This window comes from Bison bison, unplaced genomic scaffold (assembly GCF_000754665.1).
Source record: "Bison bison bison isolate TAMUID 2011002044 unplaced genomic scaffold, Bison_UMD1.0 scf7180017864498, whole genome shotgun sequence".
Taxonomy (NCBI): Eukaryota; Metazoa; Chordata; class Mammalia; order Artiodactyla; family Bovidae; genus Bison; species Bison bison.
Genome location: NW_011495057.1, coordinates 5,474,341 through 5,487,177, shown reverse-complemented (window position 1 = coordinate 5,487,177; position 12,837 = coordinate 5,474,341). Strand labels below are relative to the sequence as shown.

The following is a 12,837-nucleotide window of genomic DNA, read 5'->3' as shown; positions in this document are numbered from 1 at the left end:
ATGCTCAGTGGCGTCCAAGTTTGCAACCCCTGGGACAACAGAGCACCAGGCTCCTCTGTCCTTGGAATTTTGCAGGTGAGAATACTGGAGTGGGTAGCCATTTCCTACTCCAGGAGATCTTCTTGACCCAGGGATTGAACTCATGCCTCTGGTGTCTCTTGCACTGGCAGGCAGATTCTTTTCCACTCGCCACCTGGGAAGCCCTTGGCATCAGAGAAAACTGTGCTTATCCATGTCTAGAGGTAGTGGGTGCCCTAGGCCCTGCCCTGCTACTTTGAAGGAATAAACAACTTAAGCAGAGCTGTTATCTCTTTCCTTACCTACTGCTGGGAAGCTGTAATTTAGACAAAAGAGTTACCTGTCTCTGGGTACTACCTTGGCACCGCCCCCTACCCCTCCCCCCCGCCCCGGGGTTTTGGAATTCAGACAGTGTTGCTACTGGTTCATGTCATTCTTTTACAATTTCCATGCTATCTCCCTAGCAGATGGAAGTGGAGCAGTAAGAGTTTCATTTCTCTTACTGAGATATTCTCAACTACTAAGGCACATTTGTGTAAACATCAACACACCACCATGGAAGCCAGGCTTTTGGATAAGACTTAGTTTCTGTTCTGAATTCAATAGGTTTTCCAAATTGATGTGTTTGCATTATGTCCAAGTTTACTTGTCAACGCTGAGAGTAGTGAAAGACAATTCCTGAAAGAAACTACTATTTGCAGAAGTACAAATCATCTTACTTTTATTCTGAGGATGTCTTGAGTGTCTTCATCCTTTAGGTCTCAGGTTAAATATAACCAAGGGGACTTCCCATCACAACCACCTGAGTGCCTCTGTCAGTCTCTCTCAGTCCCCAGTTTGCTTGCCTTCCTAAGTACTTTACATATGTACCTATTTGTTTACTTGTTTCTGGTCTCTGAACCCTATCAGAGTTTAAGTTCCTTGAGAACAGGTACTCGGTCCATCTTGTTCACAGCTGTATCCCAGGTGCCTAGAATAAAAGCGAGCACATAAAAAGAACCCAAATTTGCTGAATGAATGAAACTCATGACCTTTTTGTGAAGAGCATTTATTTGAAACTTATATTTTCAAATAAGGAAATTTTCCCTTCCCCCCCCCCCGGTTTATTTTATATATTAACCGAGGGATTGATTTTTGAGCCTCATTAATGTTGGGTGACATTTTTATATAAACTTTTCCTTCGTGTTACATGAAAGTCTAATTTTACTGTGTATTAATAAACCCTGCACCAACATATTACGGACCTTTGCCCATGTCCCTTCCACAATTTGAAAACTTTTGGCTTTTCCCCTCACACTGATTAGCTTGGGCCTAATGTACAAGCAAGCCAGTAAATACATAATTGCAAAAGAAAAGCGCGAGGGTGCCCTATTTCAAAACCTAATTCCAAAGATGCAAGTCAGATGAAACTGACCCACATTTCCGTCAAGGGTTTATCCTAAGAGGCGAACTCTGGGCGCTGCAGCCAAGTTGGCCGACTGCCCCCGAAGTACAGGACATAGCCTTCGTTTCCCGATTTTGGGTCGCGCTTACTTTCTAATTGTTCGGCAGGGCTATGTGTGCGCACGAGACCGTGGGCTCGGAGGTGCGCACTTCGGGGGCGTAGCCGAGCCATTCAAACCAGCGAATCGGCGCTCCCCTAGTCCGGCCACCCCTGCCCCGTCTCAGTAGATGCTCCACGGGTGCGCACGAAACTCTCGGGTTCTGACCTTCCTCCTCCCCTCTCCGGGTACCCGCACAGCTCGGGGCGGCCACTTCTACCCAGGAGGGGGTGAGGATGAAGTTGGCAAAACTGCTCGAGCTATAGAGCGGAGCGCCGAAACGCCGCCGAGGGACACCCGGGCGCGCGGAGAGAGGGGCAAGTGGCCCCGCGCGAAGAGGGCGGGCCGGCTCGGGCGCTCGCATTTCCTGTGACAGGGGCTGCCCTAGCCGCTCCCTCTCCCGCGGGCGGCGGGACCATTTCCTGAATCGCTGAAGCGGAGGGAGGGCTGGGGCGCGGCCCTACCACGAGCTCAGAGGGCCGGGGGTGGCTGGGAAGGACAGGCGGAGGAACCGGAAGGCGACCGAGAACAGGGACGTTCTGCCGGGGCCGCGGCTCCCAGGTACCCTGCAGAAACCGGACTAGTTCGCGCCCGAGCTTCGCCCGCAGGCGGGGCCGGCCGGCTGCCCGTCGGGCGCCGGAGCATCCCCCCTCCCCGCGAGCCCGACGTGGTTCGGCCCGAGAGGCCGGCGTCTCTCCCCCAGTTTGCCGTTCACCCGGAGCGCTCGGGACTTGCCCGTAGTGGTGACGGCGGCAACATGTCCGTGGCGTTCGCGGCCCCGAGGCAGCGCGGCAAGGGGGAGATCACTCCCGCCGCGATTCAGAAGGTGAAGCCGCGCGGCGTCGGGGATGCCAGGCCTGGCCCGCGTTGAGGAGGAGCCCGGGGGTTGGGCTCGGGCCGGGCTTGTCGGCCGCGCCGGGGGCGGAGGCGGGCCTGCTGGGCGGGCGGGCGGGTGTGGGAACCTGAGCCGTGGGGCTGCGCCCGAGTGGGTGGCGGAAGGGGCGAACTGCTCCCCTCGCGGAGCCCTGCGCGCCCCTTCGGGCTTCTTCCTACCGGCACAAAAGCTCGAGTAACCGCCGCCCGATTTCTCTGGGGATGGGGCGGCGTTCGCGCGGCGGGGCGCGTGCGCCCGGCGGCGGTGGCCGCGCGGGGCAGGGCTGTTTTCCGAGGCCCGCGCCCCCTGCGGTCCGCGCGTCGCTCCGGAGTTACTTTGGCGTCGCCCCGCCCCGCGCGGTGCGGCGGCCGCCCCGGGTCGACCCCACCGCGGGTCCCGGGAGTGGGCCTAGGAAGAAGTAGGAGCGCTGCTCGCTCTCGGCGCTCGGCCGCAAACTCCGGCCGAGTTGGGGAGCTCACAGCAGAACTTGGGGGATGCTGCGGGAAACCTCGGCCGAGGCTCCGAGGCGGACGAGGGAGCACCCTGTAGACTTCGGGGTTCTCTCGGACCCGCTTCTCCCTCTGGGTCCACCCCCGTCCCATTTACAGCTGCAGCGCCAAGCGTAGGCGCCGAGGCTGCGGTGGTGAGCAGGATCCCTGCCTGCCTTCAGGGAGCTTAGGGTCGAGTGGTGGAGACAGACTGAGCCTCGTGATCAGTTTCAGAAGACGTGATACACACGCGGGGAGCTGCGCTGTGGCCGCGGTTACTTGCCAGTTGGGGACACAAAGGTTTCTTTATTGTTTTCTGCCCCTTGTTGCCTTTGAGCACGGCAGCATTCTGAATTTTAGTGAACCAGAGTTTGAAAAGTTACTTGCTAAATTTTGCAGTTTACCCTAAATAGTTCGGTTTTGTTTTATGCACCGGAACAAAGATGAAAGTGTAAAAATACAGTCAACTTTTAAGACCACTCAAGACACCACCATCATATGCCTAGTAGTTTATGTTAATAGGCTTCTGTTGACTCTCAGGCTCTTTACAGTGTGGCGTTTGACATTTGCCCAACTGTTGCTTTATTTATGAAGAGACAGGCTTGGCATTGCCTGGAAATGCAGTGCTTTTTGTATAGCGTGCTGGGCGAAGTCTGCGGCCTGGCAGACAGCTCCGAGTACACGTACTCAAAACGTGTTTCTGGAAGGCTTCACTTTTTGGACTGTAGAAAAGTTCTGAGTTTGTATTTCCTATAAAGAGTTTTTCTTACTTACATCTTAAGATAATTTATCGTGGGTGACTAACTCAAGAGATGCTGATCAGTTAAAGTGTTCATCCTCAGCTCAGGAGAGAAAAAGGATCCCACATTAAGTGCCTGCTAGCGTGAGGGAATGACGTTAGATACGAGACAAACCCAGACGTTCTAATGGTGAAGATTGTTAAGCTGTGGAATCTACTGAGAAGATAGGTTGTGAAATCGTTAGATTGGAGGTTGTATTAAAACACATTCTAAAGACAAATTTTTTGGCATCTGATGAGTAGATATAAGAAGAAAACTGCATTTGTTTCTTTTGAAGGGCATGTTAATGTTTTTTTTTTTTCTCCACCAAGTAAAGACTGATTCATATGCAAAAAAGAGGTCACACTTTTAAATGGATCTTCGTGTTTAATTAAAAGAATTACATTAACTAAATTGAGAAAGAGTGGTTGTGATATTAAAGCTTTGAAATCCTGGAAGGGTGGGGGCGGTTGGAGGAGGAACATCTACTCCTGTCCCTTGATAAATCTGAGCTTTGACATCTTGAGTGGTTTGCTCAGGATAGCATCACAGTAAAACTGGCCTTTTAATTGCTACATCAGTGCTTTTTCCTCAGAACCACTCTGCTTAGATGCACTATTTAACCCTTAAAGCCAGTTTTGCTTTGAATTGTTTTCATAGTATGATAAATATATGCTTGTTTTTAAACTTTTAGGACAATTATAAGGTTGGCTCATAGGGTCTGTGGTTAATATTATAGTACTTACCTAGAAATTACTGGCATTAATTATTGCATATTTGGAAAGTCACAAAACCATGCTGCATAAAACTTGGATAAGATCCTGATGCTGGAAAAGATTGAGGGCAGGAGGAGAAGGAGGCAACAGAGGGAGAGATGGTTGGATGGTATCATGGACTTTTGAGCAAGCTCTGGGAGAGGGTGAAGGACAGGGAAGCTTGGTGTGCTGCAGTCCATGGGGTCTCAAAGAGTCAGACAACAACATAAAACTTGGAAGCTAACCAGCTATCTCCTTAAGCCTCCTGTGCTGAAGTTTTCATCAGTTTACTTCATTCACGATTAGGACAGATTAGCTTCCACTGTAGGGGGCACAGGTTCAATCCCTGATTGGAAACTAAGATCCCACAAGCTGGGTGGCAGTGGTTAAAAAAAAAAATTAAAAATTGTTGATTAAACATAACATCCCAAAGATATAAAATAAGATCTTTTGTGCAGAGCTATATTGTAGGTATAAAAAAGACCTGTGGATTCAGTTCCTGTATAAACTTTTCTAGAAATCTTAATTTTTTATTTTACTTGATGCATGAGATTTACAATAAACTTTTTTTACTTTTATTTCAGATGCTGGATGAAAATAACCATCTTATTCAGTGTATAATGGACTATCAGAATAAAGGAAAGACCTCAGAGTGTTCTCAGTAAGATTGATATGAAAGTTTTTTGGTATTTCTTTTTCTGTGTTGGTTAGTTTTTTAACTTTTCTTTCTTTTTAGGAATAGCTTTATTGAGATATAACTTACATACCATATAATTCACCTGTTTTAAAGTGTACAATTCAGTGATTTTTAGTATATTCATAGAGTTGTACTATTATCGCTTTGATCAGTTTTAAAACATTTTCAACAGTCCCGAAAGAAACCCTGTGATTAGCAGTCACTCCCCATTCTCACCTCCTAATGACACACCCGCTGATAACCACTAATTTGCTTTCTGTCTGTGTAGATTTGCTTATTGTGGACACTTCATACAAATGAATTCATTCAGTACGTGATCTTTTTTGACTGCTTTCTTTTAGCATCGTGTTTTCAGGATTCATCCATGTTGAAGCTTATATCAGTATTTCCTTCCTTTTTATTGCTAAATAATCTTCCATGGCTCTACCACATTTTATTTATCTATCAGTGATGAACATTTGGATTGTTTCCAGTTCTTGACTATGATGAGTGATGCTGTGCACATTTGTGTGAAATTTTTTTGTGTGACTTTTCTTGATTTTTGTAAAAGAAAAATTTGTTACTTGTGCTGGAGGATATATCATTTTTTTCCTTACACTTCTTATCCTGTGTTATAAATTCTATAACAATTCTGTGTTCAAATTTCTATAGTCTGATTTTTGGAACAGTTAGATCTTCACATTCATAGTTAGGTGCGTATTCTGTTGACTCTTGAACAGCTTAGGTTTAAACTACACAAGTGTGCTTACATGGATTTTTTTTTCAGTGTAGATGTACTGCAGTGCTATATGATCTGTGGTTGGTTGAATACATGATGCAAAACCACTGAGGGCAAGCTGTACGGTTATACTTGGATTTTCAACTGCAGGTGGCTCAGTGTCTTCATCCCTTTTGTGTAAAGGTCAACTGTACGTGGTTGAGAATGTAAAGTTTACATCTAATAAATAGAGAATTGATTATCACTCGTAAGAACTGAACTTCTTATTTTAAAGTAATGATGTGTCTGAAATAAACAGTACCCTATATCTAGTAGGGTCTGATAGAGTGGAACAAATTGAATATTTTATCAAAAATCTTTAGAACAGTACTGTCAGCAGAAATACATTGCAAGCCACATAAGTCATTCTACATTTGCTTTTGTGTGTGTGTTAGTCACTCAGTCGTGTCTGACTCTTTGCCACCCCATGGAATGTACCCCACAGGGTCCTCTGTCCAAGGGATTCTCCAGGCAAAAATATGGGAGTAGTTAGCTATTCCCTTCTCCAGGGGATCTTCCTGACCCAGGGATTAACCTGGGTCTCTTGCATTGCAGGCAGATTCTTTACCATCTCAGCTACCAGTAGGCACATTATACAAGTAAAAAGAAACAGGTGAAATTATTTTTAATAATATCTTACTTAACTCATTGTTTCTAAAATATCACTTCAATATATAACCAGTATAAAAATATTAATCAGTTAATTTATGTTCTTTTGTTTCATACCAAGTCTTTGAAATCCACTGTGCATCTGATTCTACTAACATCATCTTGTACTAGCCTCAAGTTCAGTGTGTCTAGTGGCTACTGATGGAGAAGGCAATGGTACCCCACTCTTATCACTCTTGCCTGGAAAATCCCATGGATGGAGGAGCCTGGTGGGCTGCAGTCCATGGGGTCGCTAAGAGTCCGACTCCACCGAGCGACTTCACTTTCACTTTTCACTTTCATGCATTGGAGAAGGAAATGGCAACCCACTCCAGCGTTCTTGCCTGGAGAATCTCAGGGACGGGGGAGCCTGGTGGGCTGTTGTCTGTGGGGTCGCACAGAGTCGGACACGACTGAAGCAACTTAGCGGCAGTAGCAGCAGCAGTGGCTACCACATTGGACAATTCAGTTGTAAATACTTTTCTCCCACTGTTGTTTTGGTATTCATCTATTTCCTGAAGATCTCACTGGTCTGCTCTCAGAAAGGTGTTTTTCAGCAACTCTGGCTCTGCACGGCTTTCATTCTGTGCCGGTCTCTTGGCCATTATCTGATTAACCCCTTTCCTAATTTTGAGTCCTTCATGACTTCTCCATGACTCTTTCCCCTTTGCTTAAAATTATTTTTGAATTAAAATCATAAAGCATAAAAGTTTGTAGAGATGAAACTTTGTAAAAATTTTTATTTATTTTAATTGGAAAGTAATTACAGTATTGTGATGTTTTTTGCCATATATCAATATGAATCGGCCATCGGCATACACTTCTTATTTCTCATTCTTATCTGTATTCTCCATAGAGGTAATTATTTCTCACTCTTATCTCTATTCTCCATAGAGGTAACTACTTAACGGTGGTTTAGTTCTGTCTTTCCAAACATTTTTCTGTGCATTTACAAATATGTGTTCATATTTATATAAACACATTCAGACATTTTGTTTTCAATAGGTTAAAGTTTTATAAAAGTAATGGCTGGGTCAAAAACTGTGCTGAATCTCCAGATTACTCGATTGTATTGTACTGGTTTGCCTTCCTCCAACTAGGTTTGAGAGACCTAGTTTCCAACCATGTCTGCCAGCAGTGGATAGTGGCCGTCTTAAAACTTTTTTTACATAGATTGGTGAAGAGTGGTATTTCTTCCTAAAATTTTTTATTTTAAAATATTTTCACTCTTACAAAAAAACATTTCAAAGATAGTAGAAGAAATTCCTGTGTCCTTCCCTGAAATTCCTCAAATGTTAATGTATTAGCAACCTTGCTATGTCATTAATTTCTTCCCTACATGGTTTTTCTGAAACATTTGAGAAAAAGTTACAGACATGATTTTCTCTTACTTTTATAATATCTTTGTGTATTTCATAACATATTTCATAAAAACAGGCACAACTTCTTAAGAGTCTAATTGTTCAAATCAAGATTCAATACTGTTGTCTAGTTTCAGACTTCTTAGAAATTTTACCAGTTTTCCCGTTAGTGTATTTGCTCAGGTCCACAGTCTGGTACAGGAGCAGATGCTGTGTTTAGGTTGGTCTCAGAATACTCTCATCTGGACCTGTCCTTCAGTTTATCTGTTCTCTTTCATGATGTTTACACTGTTGAAAAGTACAGGCCAGCTGTGTGGTGTGTCCCTCACTGTGGAGCTTGCCTGCCGTTCGTCCTCGATGAGACCCATGCTCACATACTTCTGCCGTCTTCTCGGTGCGTCCGCGGCGGCTGTGTGACCGTGGTCTGTCCCAGCATTCATGATAACTTTGGCCAGTTTGTTACGGTGCTGTCACGTCTGCCAAGATTTCTACTATAAAGTTACTATTTTCCCCTTGATAATTCCTATGTTTTGGGGAGATACCTTGAGACACATGTAACACTGTTTCTTAGCCTGTTTCTACATGTTCATTGTAACATCCACCATTGATTCTTGGGGCTTCCCTGGTGACTCTGGTAAAGAACCCACCTGCCAATACAGGAGATGCGGGTTCAGTCTCTGGCTTGGGAAGATCTCCTCGAGAAAGAAATGGCAACCCACTTCAGTATTCTTGTCTGGGAAATCCTTGCCAGCTCCTCAGTCCATGGGGTCGCAAAAAAGTCGAACACGACTTAGTGACTAAACAGCAGTAGACTTAGTGACTAAACACCAGTAACAACAACAGTTCTTAACTCAAACAGTTACTACTGTGTTGGTTGCCAAAAGGTGACAGAATCTGTCTTTCCTTCTACATTGTTTGGAATCCTACTGTAAGGAAGAAATTTCCAAAGCTCTGCTCCCATTCATTCATTCATTGATTTATATCTGAATGGACTTAAGGATTTTTATTGTATCCTCTGGATTATAATTTGTTAGTCTGTATATTTCCTTTTTCAAATTGTCCCAAATGCTGGCCACTGGCAGCCCTTCGAGCTGGCTTCTTGATACAGCTCTTATTATTTTTTGAGCATTTACAGAATTTTATTGCATGCAAAATGTTCCAGGCTTATCTTGTACTTTTTTTCTGGCCCAGTCTGGAATTGTCCATTTCTCCAGGCCCTCGTTCTTTTTTTGGAAAATAATATTCAGAAATTAAGATCTGAATGCTAGGATCTTATTTTCTAATCATTTGTGCATTTTGCATTTTATGTCACCTCTGCCATTTCTTTTACGTATATTTTCTTTGCTCTGCCATTTCTTTTACGTATATTTTCTTTGATGAATCTTGCCTGTTTATATGTGAAAAATGCTTCTAAGAAATTACCAGCGGAGCTACTTCCTTAGCTTAACTGTGGCTGATCATCAGTTGTCAGGAGATCACTACCTCAAGTCGGCTGTGGAATAGTAACGGCTGTGAGGCACTGATGAGAATAATCGTTTTCACTTGGGGCTTTTTTCTTTTTACTGCCTTCATCCAGCACCGCTGCCGGTCCACATTCCCCACCCTCCCCCAAGCCCCGGTAACCACGAATCTAACTTCTTTTTCTGTGCGTTTGTTTTCGAAGCACAACTGACATATAACACTGTGTTAGTTCCTGGTACACAGCATAGTGATTTGATCCTCCTGTACGTTACACAGTGATCACCACACCTGTGACTTTAAAATGCCAGGCAGAGCCGAGGGCGTAGGGTTGGTTCAGTTTCCTATAGGCCTTGGCAGTAAGTGACGGGGATAAGACGTATTCAGATCTAAAACCCTCTTTTCCAACTTGTTGGCAAAAGTTCATCCTGTCTTATTCTTTATATTCTCAGCATTTTCGTGCATACTGTCATTTTCCTCTTTCTCGGCCTATTGGCATAGACCTCATTTGCTCACATAGATGTATCTGGTATAAATGGGGCCTAAATTGATTTAGGTAGAATCTTAAATTCTGCTCTTTCTCTTGAATTTAATTTCATTCTTAGAGTTTTCCAGGTACTCTTTATTTCTCAAGTTGTCAGAATTGGTTTAGGAGTGAAGAGAAAAAAAATCTCTCCTCTCAATGTTAATAAATGTTCTTGTTTCTCACAGGAGGAGAAGCGAAAGGAAAATAAAGAGAAACGTCAGTGACAACCATTTGGGAATTGACAGTTCAATTTTAATTAAACAGTTCCTTAAGATGTGATAACTGCCTCAAGCAGAGTTTTTTATAAATAAAAAAATAACTTTATTTTTATGAACACAGTATATATATTGTAGAAAATTAGGAAACACGGATATATAAAATTTAGAGAATGAACACCATATTCTCATCACCCAAAGATTTTTTGCTGATTACATCAACTCCATGGATGGTAGGCCGCTAGGCTCTTCTGCCCTTGGAATTTTCCAGGCTGGAATACTGGAGTGAGTTGCCATTTCCTACTTCAAGGGATCTTCCTGACCCAGGGATCAAACCTATGTCTATTGTGTCTCCTCTTTGGCAAGAGGATCCTTTACCACTAGAACCACCTGGGAAGCTCTGTTTGTGTGTATTACTCTTTCCTTAGCTACATACATACATTCATTCACACACAGTCATGTAAGTCAGTGCATCTCTGTGGAGCTTGTACACCCAGCTCCTCTTCGCTTGAAATTCTGACAACGTACATGTAAGAATATATTATTGCTCTCTTGTGGTGTTTGGTTTGAGCATTTTCTAAATGATTCCATATATTTGCTTAAATCAGCCCTTTTTTTTTTCAGGATGATTGCATCTATTTCAGAATGTGTTATAAACAATTCTCAAATGAAAACTTGTGTTCATCATAATATAAATGAATTTTGTTTAAAATCTCTAGTTATGAAGATAACTTTTATTCTGTACATTGTATTCCTATTAACCTATAAATATATCTTCATAGCTTCTAGGTAAAGATGTCTTTTTCAAAATGAAATCTCATGATTTTTGATTCATTTTATAATTATATCAGTAAATTCAATAGTGGTTATTTAACTTTTTTCAGGGTAATTGATATAGTGGCTCTTAGTGGAATCTTTGGGAAGTGAACTGCCTCACAATTAATAGGTTAATAATTAAGGCTATTTGGAAGTACCTGTCGGTATTTATTAGGCAGTTACCATCATCAAATATAAGATGTTGAATATGTTTTATATCTGCCCTTTGTTTATTTAGTTTTTTTATATAAAATATACTGCTTTAGAAATTATAAGCATATACATTAAAAACTGCTTCAGTGATAAATTAGTAGTATTTATAGAATAAAAAAAGTTTCTCAGAAGAATATTTGTAGAAGAATTGAGAATAAGCTTATTTGGTGAGTGCTGTAAGAAGAATGCAGTTTTACCAGAGAGAAAACCTGATGAAGTTACTTACAAAAGACCCATTAAAATTTTTCATTTTTACCTCTCCCCTTATATTAGATAAAAAGATTTGGCTATTGGGACGGTTGTAGCAATTTGACTGTGTTCTGTGGATTTGATTAACATTGTATCAGCATTCATTTCCTCCTTAGGATGGTTGTACTGTAGTTATGTAAGGGAATATCCTTGTTTTTGGGAAACTGACAAATGTAGTATTAGGAGTGATAAGTATTATGTCAGTAACTGACTCTCAGATGGCTTTGGGAAAAAGTGTGTAGTTGCATGCACATGTATGTTGATTTGTGTGTTTAGAGATAGTCTGAGACAAATGTAAAATGCTGACAGGGAGTGTGGGAGAGAGATATTTGGGAGTTCTTCATACTATTCTTGAATTTGGGATTATTTCAAGATTAAAAATTAGGATTTGAAAGTTAGGGAAATGTTTTAAAGTACTTGATAAAAGGTGCTGTATTTGAAGATACTTAGACCTACAAGCACTTTATGGATCCACTCTCACTGCCAGTATTTTTTAAATGGGGCCTCAAGAGTGTGGCAGATTAAATATTTTAGTACTGATTGACTGAGTACCAGTAACCATGACTACAAGTTTTCTTAAAGGGTCATAAGTAAGCCATAGTTCTTAGTAACGTTGGCATTTTTATTTTTGATAGGGCAGTCAGCAAATCTCATATCTGAGTACGTGTATTAGAGCCTTACCAGTACTCAGAAAAAGAGGAAAACTTGAAGGAGTAGCCTTTGAAATGCATTATATGTTCTAATTAAAAATGGCTGGTTGGTTTTTTAAAAATGGCAAGATTGTGGAACCCTGCACCTTAAATTCCATTTAAGATCCCTACAGAATAATGAAGTAGTTCCAGCTGGTGGTGCCTGTCAGTGCTGTTTGATGAATTTCAGTGGCATAATTATGAATTATGAATAACTTCAAAATATTATTTCTTGGTCCTTGTTTGTATAAGGGTCATTGTAACAATATTACGTATGATTGAGCAGCATAGTATATAATATATGTGAGGAGGAACGTAAAGAACCTGTAGACTTGTTTTTAAACAACAATAAAAAAATAGTAACAAAAGGAAACAAACCTTGGGAAGTGTTAGGTATGTCTTACCTCCACGGTGGTGATATTTTCACAGGTGTTCATGTATGTCCAAACATCAAATGGTACATATTAAATATGTGAAGTTCTTTATAAATATCAGTTATAACTCAATAAATTTAAAAAAACCAAGCAAACTACAAAAGCATAATCTTGTTAGTTAAGAACCTTCAAGTTCAGTGAGAAATAAGTTTTGTTCCCCACTAAATAAGAAAAAAGTAATGAAACCAGTTTTTCTAACAGGAAAAAGAGTTTACTAGTTTTTCTAACAGGGAGAAGGCAATGGCACACCACTCCAGTACTCTTGCCTGGAAAATCCCATGGAAGGAGGAGCCTGGTGGGCTACAGTCCATGGGTTTGC

General features: G+C 42.1%; 1 protein-coding gene across 2 annotated transcripts in view; it reads left to right on the top strand.

The window, feature by feature from the left end:
* Positions 1-2,200: 2,200 nt before the first annotated feature.
* The window catches only part of SS18 (synovial sarcoma translocation, chromosome 18), a 73,331-nt gene continuing 62,694 nt past the window's right edge, over positions 2,201-12,837 (top strand). Inside the window, exons 1-2 of one of the 2 annotated variants that reach the window (XM_010828939.1) lie at positions 2,201-2,385; positions 5,040-5,116. In XM_010828939.1, coding sequence (XP_010827241.1) covers positions 2,317-2,385; positions 5,040-5,116 — 146 coding nt within the window. In that variant the 5' untranslated portion in view covers positions 2,201-2,316. The remainder of the gene's footprint in view (positions 2,386-5,039; positions 5,117-12,837) is intronic. The other variant, XM_010828940.1, reaches the window with a different exon arrangement.